This window comes from Hippopotamus amphibius, chromosome 1 (assembly GCF_030028045.1).
Source record: "Hippopotamus amphibius kiboko isolate mHipAmp2 chromosome 1, mHipAmp2.hap2, whole genome shotgun sequence".
Lineage (NCBI taxonomy): Eukaryota > Metazoa > Chordata > Mammalia > Artiodactyla > Hippopotamidae > Hippopotamus > Hippopotamus amphibius.
The window spans coordinates 11,384,671-11,404,478 of NC_080186.1; the positions used below are offsets into that span (position 1 = coordinate 11,384,671).

The 19,808-nt window shown below is 53.6% G+C and overlaps 1 protein-coding gene across 4 annotated transcripts in view; it reads left to right on the plus strand.

Annotated features, from left to right (window-relative positions):
* The window catches only part of KAZN (kazrin, periplakin interacting protein), a 169,609-nt gene that overhangs the window by 90,225 nt on the left and 59,576 nt on the right, over window positions 1-19,808 (plus strand). For all 4 annotated transcript variants that reach the window (XR_009047708.1, XM_057696929.1, XM_057696937.1 and 1 more), the window contains 2 exons: window positions 8,639-8,775; window positions 16,208-16,378. Coding sequence is in view for 3 of the 4 variants with exons in the window: in XM_057696929.1 (XP_057552912.1) it covers window positions 8,639-8,775; window positions 16,208-16,378 (308 nt within the window). In the remaining variant the exon portion in view is untranslated. The remainder of the gene's footprint in view (window positions 1-8,638; window positions 8,776-16,207; window positions 16,379-19,808) is intronic.

Genomic DNA, 19,808 nt, shown 5'->3' on the forward strand with positions numbered 1-19,808 from the left:
TCCCCACCCCGCCCGAGCCCCCAAGTCATCTTTCCCCCACTTTCTTCACCTGCACGGACCGTGCCTAGTGCCGGCTCCTGGAAATACCGTCAGGTGAGGCCCAGGCCCTGTCTTCAGGCAGCTTCTAGGCTAGTCTAGGAGGTGGGAAGGCCCTGAGCTGTTGGTCTGGTTTCCAGGCTTCTGGTGTACATTCCTGGGGGGCGGGCAGGCCCCCTGCAACAAGTAGAGGCGTGAGCTCTGGGCTTTGGAAACCCAGAAAGAAGCCTCGTTGAATTCTGAAGAGGAGAGAAGGGCGGGCATTCCTCAACAGAAAAGCAGGGATACTTAAATGTCACTTCCCCTCAATAAACCGAGAATATGTAGTGTTAGATGGTGGTGAGTTCAAAGCAGGAAAAAACAGGGAATGGAGTGAGGAGGGTGTCCAGGGAAGGCTTTGCTGAGAAACTGACATTTGAGTCAAGACCGGGAGGAGGCGGGGAATGGGCCACAGGCATAGGTGGGGGAGCAAGAAGGATGCTCCAGGTGGGGAACAGCCAGCGCAGAGATGCTGAGGGAGGGGGTATCTTCGTGAACCAGGAACAGCAAGGAGCAGTGGGGTGGGGGCGGTTGGGGAGGAGATCACGGAGGTACAGGGCAGGGGTTGGGGGGATGACAGGTCACATGGCCCTGACGGGTCATTCTAAGAACCGTGCTCACCCTTGAGTGAGATGGGCCATAGGGGAGGAGCAGAGAGGTGACATGATCTGACTTGCATGTTAAGGGGACACTCCCTGCTGAGTTGACGTAGACTAAAGGGCTGGGAGACCAGTGAGGAGGCCACTGCACGATGCAGACACGCAATGGTGGTGACACGGACCAGGGTGGGGACCCGAGGAGTGGCGAGAAGTGGCCAGATTCTGGTAACATATTATAGGCAGATCTGACATGGCTTGCGGATGAGGCGGGTGTGGGGTGTGAGAGACATAGAATCAAGGAAGATTCTGGGGCTTGGGGCCAGAGGAACTGGAAGGCTGAGGTCCCCATGAACTGAATCTGGGGAGACAGAGAAGAGCGGGTTGTCAGAGGGCTGGTCAGGGACTCACTCTCGGACGTGTGAGGTCAGAGATGCTGTTAGACAGCCAGTGCAGGAGGCTCTTGGGTTTGAGTGTGGAGTTCGGGGCAGGGTCCAGGCTAGGAAGCATCAGCATGTGGGTGGATTTACAGCTGGGAAGCTGGACAAGCCCAGCCAGGAAACCGTGGAACAGAAGGGCCAAGGCCACTGATGCCTGGAGGTCAGAGTGAGGGGAAATAAGCCAAGAGACCACGACACAGCGGCCAGAGACACAGCAGCAAGAGATGGGAGAAGAAGCCAGGAGAGAGGGGCCAGGAGGGCGTGGAGAAGCATCCTCTGCGTCTGGGAGTGCGCTAGGCGAGGACGGTGGGGTTCTCGGAGATGATCCGTTATAGGTGACCTGGAGAAGAGCACATGCCAGGATGGCAGGAGGGGAGTGGACACACGGGGGGCACAGTCTTTCGAAATATCTTTGTTCCAAAAATAGGAAGGGAAGTGGAATGAGAGCTGGAGGGAAAGAGGGGTTTTCTGCTCTCTCACCTTGAAGCATGCAGGTTGGAGTTTGTTTGCTACCATCTCACTGATGTGAATGGACTGATGTGAATGGAATGGAGAATTGCTTCTTTCTCTTTTGGTTAAATGGAGTTGACCTTGGTTCCATGGAGTGCAGTGGTAATTGGCACAGCATTGACCCAGAAGAGGCTCGCCAAGCCATTCTCAAACATGCCAACTCTGACCAATCAGGGATGGCATCTGCCTCCCCATCTGAGGCAGAGCTGGCAAATCTACATTTCCCTCCCGTCATCCCATGGCAGACATCTCCAATCAACCCAGGTTCCTATGGAGCCTGGTTGATTAGGCATGCCTGCATGGACACAGAATTGGAAAATGAGAACCTGTATTCCAGACAGTTTTCTTTCCTGCCCCAGGCCAGGGGTTGGGAAAGGTCACACTGCCTAACTTTTTAGGCTGCACTTGGAGAGAGGAGCTGTGGGGATTATGGAAAGATCATGGGCCTGACTGTCGAAGTCCTGGGGTCCATTGTCAGATATGCTGCTCACTGGCTGTGTGACCCAGTCAACCCACCTCACCTGTCAGTGAGCAGAAAAGGGGGGTTTCCATTTGCGAGGAACAGAGCTGCCCCAGGTCAGACCCCAGGCTACCCAGCCAAGCCCACGTCTGACCTGGCTCAGCAGGTACAGTTTTCTCGGTCACCACCAGTGTCTGCCACTTATCCAAGTGAGTGGTTGACTTTGTTACCTGAGTGCTACCTGATGGGGCAAGTCTGCTTAACCTTTGTCAAGTAGGTTGAACCCTGACCTGCTCAGCCCTCAAACAGGAAAAAGCAAAATGAACCAGGGTGTGCCCATCCCAGGGCCGTAAGTCTGGGGCCTTTAACTTGCTTCCCTGGGCTGTGGCCTCCTTCTCCCCACCTTGCCTCTTCCCTGGGCCCTTTTCTCAGAATCCAGCCTGTCGGCCACGTCAGCCTGTGTCTTCTGAGACTTTCGGGGGCCTGAGCTCAGGTGTGCGAGCTGTGGGGAATTGGAAGACAGGAAACGATGCTAACATTTAATGAGCACCTGCTGTATACAGGTGCTGGGTAATGTCACATAGAGCCTTAAAGGTCGAGACGATCACCCCCAGCTTAACAGCTCAGGAAGCTTGCTCAGAGAAGTTACATGCAAATAAGACCCTCCAGGTGGGACGGGGTAAAGGCCAGACTGGAACCCGGGGCTCTGTGAATCTGCAGCTGTGTCTCTCTGAGTTCTCTTCTTCCAAAGGCTCAAGGTCCTCACCTGACAGTTCACTTAGGATATGGCAGTCTGTTCTGTATGAGGCAAAAATGAATATAATTTCAGTCTCCATTCTACAGAGGATTAAATTTTGATAGGTAGATTCCAAAGTTGATGGTTTTTTTAATATAAGTTTATTTATTTATTTACTTACTTACTTACTTACTTACTTATTTCTTGACCGCATCGGGTCTTCATTGCTGCACGCAGGCTTTCTCTAGTTATGGCAAGCAGGAGCTACTCTTCATTTCAGTGCACAGGATTCTCAGTGCTGTGGCTTCTTTTGTTGCAGAGCACCGGCTGTAGGTGTGTGGGCTTCAACAGTTGTGGCACATGGGCTCAGTAGTTGTGGCTCACAGGCTCTAGAGCTCAGGGTCAGTAGTGGTGGCGCATGGGCTTAGTTGCCCCGTGGCATGTGGGATCTTCCTGGGCCAGGGCTCAAACACGTGTCTCCTGCATTGGCAGGCGGACTCTTAACCACTGCACCACCAGGGAAGTCCCCAAAGTTGATGTTTTTAACCCAACTGTGTTGGCTTAAGAATCTAGACCTAGGCTGACTCGCTGTGTGATATTGGATACCCTTTCTCTCTCTGGGCCTCAGTTTCTCCATCTGTAAACGGAAGTTGAGCCGGAAGAACATTTTTGGTGAGTGTTTATTCAGAGTGGTTTGCCAAGCCCTTCTGGCTCCCATCTACCCACCCCTCCTTTCCCAGAACCCGTAGATGCGGATCAGGAATGTTGAATGGAAAAGGGGGGCCCCCTGCTGGTGACAGCTGGGATCGTCACACACAGGCTGAGGTCTGCCTGATCCTGCCGGCCACCCCTCCCCACCTCTGAGCCCGTGCTTGTCAGGGGTCCACCAGGCGGGAATTGTCACAAGGGCTCTTGGCCATGGACCATCCAGAACCAGACCTGGAGTCTTCTGAACTCAGACTAATGGGAAATCTGACCATGTGGAATGAGACCTTGCCTTGGGGTGACTAAGGATCCTGCAAGCAGGAGGGAGGTGCTGGTGGAGGATTCCTCAAGAGCTGCTGACACACACATGCACGCACACGTGCACACACACACGCTCCTTCCAGCAGGCACGGAGCAGTCATGGGGTGCGTATGAGAATGTCAAACTGCCTTTAACGGAAACCGCAGAAAGCTCCCTTGGGACTACAAGACAGCTGCAGAAACAGTGTCTCTAGCAGGAGTAGTTGGGGTGAATATTTGGATCATCTCCTGGTTTCATGGATGCAGATTCTGTGTCCACAACGATGTGCTTTCACAGTAGGGGTGATGGAGGAGCGTGCGTGGTCCAAGGTCAAGAGCCAAGGATGCACGTCCAGGGTCCTCGTGGGTCTTGGTGCGTCCGTTAACCCTTTGAGCCTCAGTTCCCTCTTCCATAAGGCAGGTGCAGCCCCACCCCCAGCATAAAGTCCCAAGGAGCAGATGAGGCCAACCGGGCTGTGCGGGTTTGTTGGGGATTGGCGATTTGGGACCCGGCAAAGCTGTGGGATAGGAGGGTGGGTGGGTGCTGGGGCCAGGTAGGCGCTGCCATCACTCCTTGGCCACGTTCCTTAATCTCCCTGGGTGCCCACTTCCTCGTCCATAATGTGAACTGACTTCATAAGATGGTTGTGAGAATTAAGCGACAAAAACCCATCGGGGGCCAAGAGCCGTGCCTGGCACATGGGAATTGTTCTAATATCTGGGAAGTTGAGGCTTGGGGAGGTTACGTGACTTGCTTGAGGCCTCAGAGCCAGGGAATTCCCTCATCCAGTGGTTAGAACTCTGAGCCAGGGACAGGACTCAGATCATCTGACCTCAGACCAGTGCCCATCCTGCCCTGCTGTGTGGTGTTGGCCAAGGCCATGGACATGTTCGTGGGGGGTAGTGGTCAAGGCGAAGTCTCCTAGGATCTCAGAAGCCAAAGGAAGCTTGAAGAGTTGAGCACACCCATGCTGGGGGGAAGCAGAGGCTGGGAGAGGGGAAAGCTGAGAGCCTGGTCCCTCACTGCCCGGCAAGTTTCTCACTGTCGGCACTGCCCCGGTGAGTAAGGAGAGACCCCCTCGTGCTCAGATGTGCTCTGTAAAATCCCTTACTCTCCAGGCCCATGGCTCCTGGAAGCTCAGAAGGCAAAAATTAACCTGTGCTGTTCTCTTCATCACCTGGGCACTGGAGGTGGGGGTCTGCTTTGCCCGAGGCTGGAATCAAGGGACCTTTCTTCTCTCTCTGGTCCCCACCCACCATGAGTCACATTTGCAGAAGTTACACTGGGGCTGACACTTCTCCACCCTGCCCCACGTCCAGGTTAGGGGCTGTGGCATCCCAAGCCAGGGAAGCAGGAAAGGGTCTGCTGTGGAAAGACAGACCTCAGAAGCTTGAGAAGAGTGATGGCCCCAGAGAAGCGCCATCGTCTTGGGGCCAAGGCTGGGGCCCTGGTTCCCCACTCCAGCTCATGCAAACATCCGGCCTCCTTGAATTAGAAAAATCAGCACCTCCCCGCACACCCTCCCTCCCACCCCCGGAGTCCCCACATTCCCAGGAGCCAGGCTGGTCTCCCGCAGGGTCTGCCGGGCATGACATCACCCGTCACCATGGCAGTGGTTCCGGTGGCTTGGCTGCTGGCATGGGACACGCCTGGGTGAAGCCGAGTGGCCAGGAAGTTCGAGAACGGAGCACTGGGGAGCTTGGGGCTGAGGCAGGAGGCTGGCCACAGAGAGAGACCGTCATGCTCACAGACCATCGCCTTGTATTGGTTAAGAATGTTTGGAGAATGTCAAACAGGGTTTTGAAGGAGAAATAAAAGCATGCTTATGACAAAGGAAGGAAGGATGCATTCCATTGTGTAATTTTCATAGCTGTGTGCCTGTAGTTTAAATTATTTTGGGGGGAGTCTATCAGGCTAACTGCCTTGTTTCCCTGAAGAGTTACAATACCAGTTCCACCCTTCAAGGAGCCCCCATCTGTTGGGGTGACAGCACCTGGATACCTGGGGACGTTCAGGCTCGCTGGGGAGACACATGCCCACTTTCCCGCCTGAGGCCAGTGGGGGCATCCCCAGGTGCTCCCAGGTCCTGCTCCTTCGTGTGAGTTTCTGAGTGGGTTGTGGACGTTTGTGCTTCCGAAAAGCTGGGCAGGTGGCACAGCGGCTTCTTGGTTCACACCACGGTTCCACAGGCACCTTGTCATCATTTTTTTTTAATTTTATTTATTTATTGCCTGTGTTGGGTCTTCGTTGCTGCCCACAGGCTTTCTCAGTTGCAGTGAGGAGTGGCTTCTCTTGTTGCGGAGCACAGGCTCCAGGCACATGGGCTTCAGTAGCTGTGGCTCGCAGGCTCTAGAGTGCAGGCTCAGTAGTTGTGGCACACGGGCTTGGTTGCTCTGTGGCGTGTGGGATCTTCCCAGACCAGGGCTCGAACCCATGTCCCCTGCATTGGCAGGCAGATTCTTAACCACTGTGCCAGCAGGGAAGTCCCTTGTCATTTTTAAGTGATTTTCACTTGGCATTCATTCCAAGAGATTCAGCTTTCGTGTGTTCTCGGTCCTCAGCCCAGCAGGGTCCAGCCCAGCGTTGGGCCTGGAATTCCGGCCACGGTGACCTAAGCTGCTGCTTCGCCAAGCTGGCCGTGAAGTCCAGCTGCAGCAGCCAGGAAGCTCAAAGCTGAAATTTAAAGGGCCCCCCAAGACCCGGGGTCCCCACTGCAAGGGTCTCCCCATGGCTCCTTGCATGTGACAACACCGCCCTAGCACTGAGCCAGAGCCCAGGGTCCTTGGTCCTTGGTCCGTACGTTTTCATATCAGAGGCTGAGTTTGTAGGTTCAGTGACCAGGACAAGCTGGGACGGCATCACCATTGCCTGCCCCGTATCACTGCCCTCAGCTAGCCCTGAGGCTGGGACCCTCTGGGGTTTGGGGGCTTCACTGGAGAGACAGCATAATGTAGGGTCAAGTGTTTGGGCCTTGGGGTCAGATGTGGCTGTGTGACTCTGGGCAAATGACTTAACTACTCTGTGCCTTCTCAGGCTGGAAGCCTCCAGAGCCGAGGAGTTGCTTTGCCCCCTCCCTACCAGCTCCACAGCTCCCTCCTCAGTGTTCTCTCCACAGAGGGTGGGGAGGGGATGGAGTTCCAGGGGCCCTGGGGAAAGCAGTGGGGCCCACCCTGCTGCTGGAGCCCGCCCTGCACAAGCCTGGGCTTGCCTGTCTCCATGTCCTTCACCACAGAGAAGCGCTGTGAGAGAGTCTGGAGGGAGCAGAGGTCACGCTGCTGCCAGGAGGCTGCGTGGAGCACACCGGGCACCGTGCCTGTGTGTGTGTCTGTGTGACAGCCTTCTTGACATACAGTTCACATAGCATACAATTCACCCACGTACAGTACATAATTCAGTAGTTTTTATTATATTCGCGGAGTTGTACTTCAATCAGTATTAGAATATTTTCATCGTGCCCTTTGGCTACACCCCCGTATCTCCAGCCCCCACCCCTTCCACCACCCCCAGCCCAAGGCAGCCGCTAATCTACTTTGTCTCCATGGATTTCCCTATTCTGGACATTTCACATGAATGGAATCATATAGTATGTGGCCTTTTGTGATTGGCTTCTTTCACTTAGCATAATATTTTCAAAGTTCATCACATTGTAGCATGAATCATTACTTCTTTTTATTGTCAAATAACATACTGTTATATGGATATACTACACTTTTAAACATTCATTCATCAGTTGATGGACATTTGGTTGTTTCAGCTTCGGCTATTTTCATTAAAGCTGCAATAAATGTATGTATACACGTTTCTGGGTGGACACATGTTTTCATTCCTCTTAGATAAATGCCTAGGCGTGGAATTGCTGGATCAGAGGGTAATTTTGTGATTCATCACTTGAGGAACTGTCAGCTGTTTTCCCACAGAGGCTGTACCGTTTTTCATTCCCACCAGCAATATATGAAGGTTCCAGTGTCTCCACATCCTTGCCAATACTTGTTACTGTCTTTTAACATTTTAGCCATTCTAGCGAGTGTGAAGTAGTATCTCACTGTGGTTTTAATTTGCATTTCCCTGATGACTAGTGACGTGAAATGTCTGTTCAGATCTATTGCCCATTTTTTTAATTGGGTTATTTCTTTTTATTATGGAGTTGTAAGAGTTCTTTATATACTCGAGGTATAAGCCCCTTACCATATTATGATTTACAGATATGTTCTCCCATTCCTTGCATTGTCTTTTTACTTTCTTGATGGTGTCCTTTGAAGCACAAAAGTTTTTAATTTTGATGAAGTCTGGTGTATCTGTTTTTTCTTCTGTTACTTATACATTTGGTGTCATAACTTGCTACGTGTTTTTAATTAAACACTTTTCCCTGTGAAGAAAACAGGGCAGACAGTGCACTGTTAGTCTGGGCTGTGTTCAGCTGGGCTCAGGGTGGGGGTTCATTTCAGCGGGAAGTAAAGGGTCCCATCGGCTTCCTGGGCCATGGCGGGGTGAGTCACAAGCTCCCCAGGCCTCCAGCTGTTTCGCTCTGGGGACCTGCCAGTTGAAGGCAGGGACAGACATTCAGTCAGTCAAGGACCTGCGCCCCAGCTGGGTCAGTAAAACTGAGGAATGAGAATTGGGACTGTAGAGACAGGCGGGCCTGGGTTTGAATCTGAAAACGCTGCTGAGTGACGTGGGAGCTTGGGAGAGAAACTTCGTCTTTCTGAACCCAGTTTCCTCCTCTGTTCATAAAGGGATAGAGAGGGGGTCCCTGCCCAGCGTTCAGGCTGACAGGCAGCCAGGATCTGGGGAACTCACTGGGTCCTCTGTCCCCCAGCCATGAAAGCCGACCGGAAGCGCCTAAAGGGCGAGAAGACCGACCTGGTGAGCCAGATGCAGCAGCTGTACGCCACGCTGGAGAGCCGGGAGGAGCAGCTGCGCGACTTCATCCGCAACTACGAGCAGCACCGCAAGGTCGGCACACAGCCCCACCCCCACCCCAGCCCCCCAGCCCCGCAGACACCAGCCCCCTCATCACTGCCTCTCCCCCACCCAGCACAGGCTCTGGCCTCGAGTCTCAAAACACAGATGCCCTGCTCGTGTCCCCGTACGCTCACTCGCGGAGCCCCTCGTCAGGCCCAGGCTTGGATACTGAGATGAACAGGCACGTGTCTCCATGTTACATCTCCATGTCTCCTGAGCAAACCAGCCTGGATGGGAAGCCCAGTTGGTGACAGCGTGGGCTCTGGATTCCGGCTGGCCTGGGTTCAGATCCTGCCTCCCCACATATGTGCCTTTGGGCATCTCCCTTAACCTCTCGGAGCCTCAGTTTCCTTATCTGCAAAACAGTAATCATGGTGCAGACCTCACAGAGCTGTGATGAGGGCCCTATGAGATGATGGGTACAGAGTATTCAGCACGGCTCCTGGTGCACAGTAAGCACTCAGTAAGTGTCAACTCTTGTGTCTTACTACTAAGACCATAATAAGAGTGTGAAGAAAGGCAGGAAATTCTGCCTCCCTGGAGAGAGTCCTGGAAGGCTTCACAGAGGTGGTGACATACAAATTGGGCTCTGTGGGGTAAGTAGGATTTTCTGGTCAGATGACTGAGGAATTTGGTTCAGTAATACCTGGTTCAGTAAATGTCTGGTATATGTGCTGTGGTCATGCCAAAGAGGGTCCCAAAACTTAAAAAAGTCAGTCCCCACAATCAAGCAAGCCTTAGTGAGAGATGCTGTGTCTGCAGGGAGAGAGTTATAACCATCTAGTGTGCAGAGTAGAAAAACTGTTGAAAACTGCCCTTCAAGTACATGACACCACATGAGGCTATGACCAAGGTTCACCTGCACTCTGTGGAGAAGATGGGAGTTTTGAGCAGTTCTTGCAATGGTTGGTGGGCTGCTTGCAGGAGTGCATTTACATGTGTTGATGAGCCAGAGTTGAGAGGCCAGAGTGTCAGAGGTGGGATTTGAATTTAAAGGCTTCATCCTCACAGCCCACTTTGCTCTTTACCAGTGACCTGCCCTCTCACCTCCCAAGTACACGGATCCCTTCCTCCCCAGGATGAAAACAGTCCCGGGGGAGCTCCCTGGGCCAGGCACCCACAGCTTCTGACTGTGGTCTGGAGCTTCTGGTGCCCTAGGTGCCAGCCCTCAGCAGCAGGGCCCCAGCTTCCTCCCCTGCCTGTCTTCCCACAGTAGGTGATCTGGGTCCCTAGAATTCGACCTCCCCATGCCTGTCACTTGCAGACAGAGTGTGGCATTAAGTCAACAACCTGTGGAAGCAGAGAGGAGGAAAGGGAACCCCCAGCTGCCTGCTTTCTTGGTCCTCTTCTGGGTCGCAGACTTCCTGCTGTGTCCTCACTTGGCAGAAGTGGCAAGGGAGCTCTCTGGGGTCTCTTATAAGGGCACTAATCCCATTCATGAGGGCTCCACCCTCCTGACCTACGCACCTCTCAGAGGGCCCACCTCCTAATGTCATCACATTAGGTGTTAGGATTTCAACATATGAATTTTGGCAGGACACAAACATTCATACTATAGCACTACCTGCCTCTCTCTCGGTCCACTGCCATCCTTTCTCCTTCCCCAGCTGGAGGGCCTGTAGCAGGTCCCAGGAGCCTGGTCCTTCTGCAGCACGTAAGGCAGGGAGAACCTTTACTTGAGTAGCCCCATGCCCATCCACAGGGAGACATGGTCACCCTTGTTTGAGGGGAAGGGACACAGGGCAGGGGCTAGAGAACCAGCTCACAGCCACACCTGCTTTCAGTGATGTGCTGGCCGCAGGGGCGGGGGGCAGGCCCCAGGCTGACCTTGTCTTTGACATCGCTTGTCCTTAGGTCATCAGCTTCCTTGGTATATTAGTCAGGGTTCTCCAGAGAAGTGAGAGAGGTATATATAGATATATAGATACAGATATGAAGATTTATTAGAAGGAATTGGCCCACAGATCATGGAGGGTGACAAGTCCCATGGTCTGCCACCTACAAGCTGGAGAGCCAGTGGCTTCATCCAGTCTGAGTCCAAAGGCCTGAGAGCTAGAGAGCCAAGTTGTAAGTTCCATCCAAGGGCAGGAGAAGACCCATGTCCCAGCCCAACTCTCAGGTAGGGAGGGCAGTTTCTTCCTTTCTCCACTTTCTATTCAGGCCCTCAAGGGATTGGATGATGTCCACCCACACTGGGGAGGGCGATCTATTGGGTCCACCAGTTCACATGTTAATCTCATTTGAAATACAGTCACAGACACACCCAGAAATAATGTTTAGCCAAAAATCTGGACACCCCATGGTCTGGTGAAGTTGGCACATAAAATTAACCATCACACTTGGCCTGGGAGGCAGGGAGCACGATGGTAAAGACCAGACCAGTGGGTCAGAATCTCACCTCTGCCACTCCCTCCCCATGTGGCCTCATCCCTAAAACCAGGATAATGATAGCAACTACTGAGGACCCAGCCTTGTCAGCACTAAAGTTCCTGGTACACAGAAAGCATGCTGGGGGAAACTGCTTGCCATTGGTACCAGTAGTAATGTAGTAGTAGTAGTAGTAGTGCCTTTGGGGATGCAGAGTCAGGCATTTGATCATGGAAATGCCACAGTGGGTTTCTAGACCCCTCTGTGGGCCTCTCATCCACCACTGCCTGGGGTTGGTCCCCCTGGCAAACCCAGAGAAGCACACAGCCACCCGCTCTCAGGAAGCCCCTGGCTGGGCAGGAGCGGGTCCTGGCTGGCCCCCCTCAGACCCACTCATGGCCCTGCCTCCGGGAGGATGGGAGAGTCTCGGTGAAGAAACAAGAACCATGCGTAAAATTAACCCAGATAGGACCTTCTAGGGGGGCCCGAGGGTCCCAGAGGATCCAGGAACCAGCGGTGGGGGACGTGTTCCCTGGGAACATGCACCTTGAAGGAGGACAGATCCAGATCAGAAAAGCAAAGAGGGAATGTGATGCTAATAAAAGGCTCAGAGGATCAAAAAGATGGCGCTGTTACTCGACACCCTGACAGTGACCATGACAATGGCCATCTGCAGAGGCCACCTTATCACCACCTGACACAGAATGATATTAATAATGGCAAACATTAATCGTGCACTTACTGTATGCAGGCATTATCCTTATCTCTTTGTTTGCTATTTTTCTAGCAACCCTATGAGGTATGATTGTCCCTGTTTACAGAGGTGAAAACTGAGACCTAGGTCAAGTCGCTTGTGCAGGGTCACACAGTTATGTAAAGGGGGAGGCAGGATGCAAACCCAGGCGGTCCGGCTCCAGAGCCCACTCGTGTGACGGCTGGCCTGGGCTGCCCTCCCGCACTCGCAGGACATGTGCAGATGAACACATGAGTTATTTCGGCAGTTCACTGTTTACAGGGCAACCCAAGGCAGACCACACAGGAGAGCTCGCAGCGACCCCCGTGAGCCATGGGAGGTGTGCTGGGGCATGGCAGGGGCACTGTGGCCAACCTGGGGTTTAACAGCAAGCATTTCTCCCATCTTTCAACTGGGGCATCAAATTCGTGTTTATAATTGTGCTTTTACTTGGGAATAAAACCCCACGGGGAGCCGCCTTCCCCCAGCTCCATGCTATTTTTTTTTAAGTCACAGGTAATTAGGGGCATCTCCTAAGTCCAGCCAGCAGAGCGGGGTGGGGTGAAGCTGCTGAATAAGCAGAAACCTTGTGGCTGAGGCAGCCCCCGGCAGACATAGATGGTCACCACTCAGCATCAGTGTTACTGCTACAGGACGGCTTCACAAGACCCTACAATTTCATTCAGAAAAACAGAACACTCAGTTTTTTAAAATTACCGTCTTAAACCTTGTCCTTATAGGGAGAATCACTCCTGCATTCCGGGCACATCAGTGGAATGGCAACATTGTAACAATCTTTAATCACTGTTGGATCCAACCCCACTTTACAGATAGGAGGACTGAGGCTCCAAAGGGTCCAGTGACTGACCCAAGGCTGCATATTCAGGGCTAGTTTGGAGACGCTAAAGCCACAAGTCCTGGTTTTATTCCGCCTCGTCCAAGATTTTGCAACTGTTATTTTTTCATGGCTTGCATTTTACGTGCAAGATGAAAGTCTGCATGAACAGGATTAATGGAACCTCCGGTGCCCCACCCCTCTTGACGCCAGCCACTCAGCCTGCCATTCCCACCCAGCTTCTCCCGGGGGCCCCTGCAGGCCTCACCCGAAGCAAGTAGCAGGAGCCCAGGTCTCTGAGCTCGGGGGGGGGGGGGTGGGGAGGTGGCAGGGAGTGTCAGCACGGGCACAGGCTGCTGAGAAATGAGGGGCTTGAGGCCTGACCAGAAAATTCACAGAATTGCAACATCCCAGGAAGCTGTGCCAGCTGCATGTTCCCTGTCCCATGGCTGCAGTTTGGAGGGGGATCTGGGGACTTTCCATAAATACAGCTGAGGAAGGTCTCCAGTGAGGGCAGGACACAGGGAGATCTTGGGTAATGAGTTTACTGTCACAACAGGTCACCTTCCTCCTGCCTGCCATGACCCCCCTGGCCAGGCCTGTGTCCCCCTGCAGCCCCCTCCTCATTGTGCCCCTACTTCTTCTGTCTGGTGAGCCCCATGTCCCAGCAGGCCAGCTCCAAGCTTGGCATCTGAGGTCCTGCACAGGCGGGCCAAGTCCTGCCTTCATAAATTCTGGCCACCCCGACCCCCAACAGGTTCCAGCCCCCCAAGGCAGGTCTCCTTCAGTTCCTTTCCTGCGTCCACCGCCAGCAAGGATTGAGACCTCCACCACACTGTCCGTGGGGCTGCAGAAGTTACTTTACGTCTCTGGCCTCAGTTTGCTCATCTGTAAAATAGGGATAATCATAGTCCCTGCATCACAGGTAGTTGTGAGGTATAAATATAATAATGTATCTGAAACCCTCAGCACCATACTTTGACATGTGTATGGAACATTCTGTGACAGTTGCTACTGAGCCCTGCACTGCTGCCAGGGATGTGATTGTGCAGGGGGTATCAGCGTCTTCACCAAGCCTGAAAGTACCTACAGTCTTTCCCCCCAGCCTGGAACCCTCAGTCTGCTCACAACTAGTGGAGCTAGTGACTGCAAAGAGACAGAGACAAAAATGATCCTGAGGGTCCTAGTGGACCTTCCTCCTAATTCAAGGACATATGGTAAGCAGTCTCTTGTACACCAGCCAGTTCTAAGAACAGCCTCACCCAGTGGTTCATTTCCTGGACCTTTCCATGATCTAGGCTTGCTGCTAGGCCCTGGGGGCCAAAACAAGACTTAGCCACAGGTCCTGGGGAAAGAGCTCCCTTCCCATCTGGATGGGTGAGGGAAGTGCTGGTTGGTCCATCATGTGACCCAGGGGTCCATGCCTGTCAGCTGTTGCACTGCCCCACCTGAAGAGAGCTCCAAAGAGAAAGGAGATGGAGAAATAATTCCCCACATGGAGAGTCTTGCTTCCAGAACCCTAGAGTACAGCCTTGCCTGGGATTCTGCACTTTGCATCTTGCATTACCAATTTCTTCTGACCATCATCCTGGGAGGTGATAGTGTCACTGTCTCACAGATGAGGTGCTTGAGGTTTGAGGAAGTTACCTTACTTGTTCAGTGTCTCGCAGCTTGTAATGGACAGAGCTGAGACTCACGCCCAGGCATCCTAACCCCAGGAGACATGTCCTAGAAGGAATCACCCCCCCCCCCCCACACACACACAAACCACCTCCTCTAGACTACACTGAGAAGCGGGGGCCGGGGGGGAGGGGGGAGTTGTGGCACAGAAACTCGTGTCCTCCCCTCACCTCAACTGGGAGAGCTGTCCTATAACGACCTTCGGAGTTGGTCACAGCAGCTGCTACACACTCATTCTTATACTCGGCAGTGTGACTTGGCTGCTGTTCTGGTACCCGAGTGTCCTCCTGCTGATAACCTAGAGCGTGCAGAAGGGCTTTTCAGTGTGAGCTCTGCAGGCACAGGGATGTTCGTCTGATTTGTGCCTGCTGGCGGCACCTGTGAATACTGGTTGAATGACCAGTATCAGGTACCAGTATGAGAAACAAGTTGGGAAGAGCTGGAGCTGCCTTCTTAGATGGATAAATAGGCAGGAAAGGCCACTTGGAGAAGGCATTTAAGCAGCGTGCTGAGTGAATGAGTGAGCCCCTGCTGTGTGACCAGCACCCTGCTGAGCCGTGAACTTGGATCTCATCCAGTCCTCGCAATAACACCCTCAAGGATGGGTGTTATGATCCCATGTTACAGATGAGGAAACTGAGGCACGATAGTCATTGCAGCTTGTTCCTGCAAAGCCAGGATTCAACCCAGACTCTCTCCCTCTCCCTCTCTCCCCCTCCCTCCCTCCATCTCTCCCCTCCCCCTCTCCCCTGCCCCCAGAACCTAAGGCACAGCTACAGCTCTGTGACAGCCACAGAGGAAGGACCAGGTGTCTCCCTCAGCCTCCTAATCTCTGGCCATCTGGAAGTCAGGCCTTCAGTGACAGGGTTGTTAGACAAGGCAGGATGGCCACCTCTCTCCATGGTCCCAGGCTGCACAGAGACCTTGAGTTTGGTTCTGGATTTGGTGGAGAGGAAAAACGTGGCTGGGTAGGTGGGCAGGGCCCCCTGCCGGGACCCTTCCCCTGGGGGAAAGACACCCGATGTCTTGAAATTTGGCTCTTGCCGGCAGAGGTCAGGCCCTCTGCTCTAGCCAGCTGTTCCCTGCCTGCTGGCTTTGCTGGACCAGCACAGCTGGAGCCCGGGGCCCTCCCCTCAGCATCACGGAGAAGACAGCTCATGCAGGAGGACCAGCCGGAAGCAGGGGCCAAAGGGACAGGCAGAGGACTGTGCTGCATTCAGATACCACAGCTGGCTGGGGGTCCCGTCATCAATTGTGACCCTGTGGGATGGTGGCAGGGCCCCGTAGCAACCGAGACAGCTGGGATGCAGGTGCCTCCTCTGTCCCTGGTTTCCTGTGACACACATGTTACCAAACAACAGAACAGAGGCCCAAATCCAAACCGACTACTGACCCTAACTTTCATCAGGCTCCATTTAACTATTTCCCTCACCTAAGTCATTTAGTCTTTGTAACAGTTCTTTGAAACAAGTAATATTGACTCCCTGTCCCCATTTTAAATCTGGAGAAACAGAGACTAGATGAGTTAAAACCACTTACCCAGGACATTTGTTTGCTTATTTATCCATTGAGAGAGTAATGGTTGAGCATCTACTAAGTTTGTCAGTGTTGCTGTCTCCCAGCTAGGGTGTGGCAGAGCCAGGGCTGGAACCCAGGGCTTTCTTCTTCCAGGGCCAGAGTGCCCAGCCAGGCATGGTGCCCTGGGGCCTCCCCGCCCTTCCACTGGTCCAGGGATCGAGGCCCTCTGGGCATCTCCAGGCCAAGGCCACGCCCGTGCCCCTCCTCGTAATGCAGGCCTCTCCCCGCAGGAAAGTGAGGACGCTGTCAAAGCCCTGGCCAAGGAGAAGGACCTGCTGGAGCGCGAGAAGTGGGAGCTGCGGCGCCAAGCCAAGGAGGCCACGGACCACGCCACGGCGCTGCGCTCCCAGCTGGACCTCAAGGACAACCGGATGAAGGAGCTGGAGGCGGAGCTGGCTATGGTGAGACCCCGCCCCCTCAACTACACAGACTGGGTGGGGCATCAGCCGGAAGTGATGTCATGTGCTGGGAGTAAGGGATGTGAGGGGAGACAGAGTGGGCCTGTGGGTTCACCTGGGAGTCCAGGGTGGGGGACGGAGGCGGGGCAGGGGCGGGGACAGGGCCAGGGCGGGGTCTGGGATGCTCCCTCTGCTTCCTTCCCAGTCAACCACACAGCCTTTCACCCACCTGCCTGGGGCCGAGCATGTGAGGATGCTGGGAGATCATCCACTAATCTTTGGGAGGAAAAACACCGAAAAATTAATAATGCTTGTCTCTGGGTAGTAAGATCACAAGTGGCTTTTATTTCCTTTTTTTTTTTTTTTACCCCATATTCATCTGTCTTATTACTTGGGTCCTCAAGGAAAAAAATGTTATTTTTTTCTAATCCAAAACAATCCCTCAAAATACTTCCAAATACTGTGTTTTCCTCAGAGATGTGTAACCTGCATGTGGAGACAGAGAGTCTAGGTGGTGTTTCCAGGCCTGGCCTGGCAGCAGAACCGAGATCCAGAGCCCTGGAGTTCTGTTCTACCTGCTCCTGTGTGACCTTGGGCGGCTCACCGAACTTCTCTGAGTTTCAGTGACGTTTATCTGGTCCTGGGGTGTGTGTAAGGGTCTTTATCCCACCCTGCCTTTCCCGCCAGCTGGTTGAGAAACTCCAGGGAACTCGTGGTTTAAAGGGCCGTTGAAACCACCAGGGGCTCGATGTGGTGGTGGCTGGAGAGTGTGCAGGGAACTCCCGAGGGGTGGGGAGCCCCGCCTGGCTCTCAGCGAGAGCTCAGCTAAGAGTGTGGTTACAGCCATGGGTTCTGGGTTCGAATCCAGCCCCCATCGCTATCTAGCTGTGTGATCTTGGGCAGGACCCTTCCCCCATCTGGGCCTCAGTTCCATTGAGTGTCAATAGGGTAACTGCACATATCCCATAGGGCACGTGTGAGGGTTTCAATGAAATAAGGCAAGAGAAGCACGTAGCCCAGCCTATATGTGGTGAGTGATGACATGACAACAGGAAGGTTTTCTGCGGACCAGGGGTCACCCAGGGCAGGGCAGGATCCGTGAGGCCCTCCTGGGACCAATCCCACCCTCTGCCTCCTGGGTGTCCTTGTCCAATGCTGACCCCTAGTGGTGAGAGCTGCCCATGCTGGAGGAAGCTCCAGCTGCGGGGTCTGCTCTCTGGGGTCTTCCCACCAGTGGGGTTGGTGGTGCTGGCGGCCCTGCTGCCACGTGCAGCCCAGACAGAAACCTTTCAAGTTGCAGACCTGGGAAGGGGGTGCAGGGTGAGGTGAGACCTTTATTCTCCCAAGTCTTCCCGGTGTCCTTGTGGATGGACAGATGGGTTCTCCTTGCCATGGACCACTAGCCTGAAGCATCCTGGGGGATTCTGGGGTCTTTCAGGATTGGGAGCCAGCTCACCTCTGCTTCTACTCTCACCATGCCCGCATGACTCAACCTGCTTTGGTTCTGGCCGGCGAAACGGGTTCTTGCCTCCTCCCTCTGGCAGACATCAGACCTCTCTGCTAAGTATGCGTAGTTAGGTGTATGTTTGCAGCTCAGGGTGGTGGGTTTTCTGTAACATCAGCACAGCTCTTGACAGCCCCAGTGTTGCTGGAGTGTCCACTTGCCGGAGGTCCCCTCTATTGCCCACTATCTACAGAACTTCACAGCCGGGAGGCCTCCAGGGCTGCCGGCTCCGGGCAGTGTTGGCCAGCTCCTCTCGCTGCACTGCTGGCCGGGATGAACCAGAGGGAAGGCACCTTCCCTGCGTGTGTGCCTGAGGTCCTTGGGTTGCAAGCGACAGAAAGCAGCTCTGGCTAGTTTGAGCACAGAAGGTGCATTGGCAGGAAGTCAGGAGCTCACAGGTGCTGTGGGAAGGTGGAGGGCCAGGCTTGGAAATGGGCTGAAGCCAAGGCAGCTGCAGGGGGCAGAGAAGGCAGCATTCCATCTGGAATGGTCCACTCGGTGGCCCATGCTGGAGAGAATGAACCTAAACCCTTTGTCCTCTGAATTTCACTTCAATTTTCAAAAGTCTGATCCAGTACAGGGTATTCAAATGGCCCATCTGGGGTCACCTGCTTCCTCCTGATCTAGGAGTTCTGCCTGTGGCAGTGGTGATGGGCAGTTTCCTAAGTGACCTGCCCTCAACACTGAGGCCATGGGGCAGCTGCCTGGTGAGAGGTGAGCAGGTCCTCTTCCAGTTCAGGCATCATCCCTCTCCAGCCCAGCCTCCACGGGCTTTCTCCACGCACCCTATGCAGTTGAAGAGGGCCCCTTCATTTAAGTAAAGGTCAAAGACACTGGCTTCCCAAGAAGCACTCTTGGTGTTTGGTGATGGGCACCTGAGGCTTCCACCCTTGGGGAGGGGCATTTCCTGAACAACTTCTGGCTGAACCAGGCGTTACCACTCATGGAGCAGATTCATCTCTGTAGCCACACTGGCTCCATGGGGACCACCCTGTAGGTTGTTTTTTTTTTTTTTTTTTTTTTTTTTAAGTAAAAAGTTTTCATTTTATTGTTTCATTGAGATATAATTCACATATAAATCATCCTTTTATGTACAGTTTTACAGTCTAGTGATTTTTAGTATGTTCACAAAGTTGTGCAACCATCACCACTATCTCAACTTCATCACCCTAGTAAGAAATCTACACCCATTAGCAGTCACTCCAGTGAGCTGTATATTCTTATTGTGCCCATTTTACAGATGTGTAAACAGGCTCAGTGTGCAGCAGGCTCACCCAGAGCTGCCCAGAGAGTTAAGAGGCAGAGCTGGGAGGTGGGCAGTCCCCGTGCTCCACCATGGGAGGCATCTGAAAAGACACCAGATGCTGGCCTGAAAGAGGCATGTCCTCTTACCAGCCATCACTCAGCCCTCAGGCCTTCCACTCTGGCCTCTCCAGTCATGGAGCAGGTGGGAGACAGGGCTGCCAGCCACGAGATCACAGGCTCCCCCCGAGCACGAGTCCTACCCCCCCCCACCCCCCCACCGCCAGGAGCCTGGTTCCTGGTGGCCTTGTTTTCTATCAACGCTGCGTCTCCAAAACAGGAGACAATTCTTATGTTACTATGTACACCATAAACAGGGCTTGTCACCCTCAACACAGTTGACATTTGGGGCCAGAGAAGTGTGTTGTGGGGCTGTCCTGTGCACTGTGGGGTGTGCTGCAGCAGCAGCTCTGGCCTTCACCCACTGGGTGCCTGCAGTGCCTCCCAATTGTGGGGAAAACAGTCTCCAGACGTTTCCCAGAGTTCCCTGCAGGGGGAGAGAATTCATCCCAGTTGAGAACCACTCCTCTGTGAAGTAGGATGTTTCTCAAGAATCAAGTGTGGGATTTCCTCCTCTCAGGATCTGTCCGTGCCCTGGCTGTTCAGTTCTAACACAGCCCCACTTTG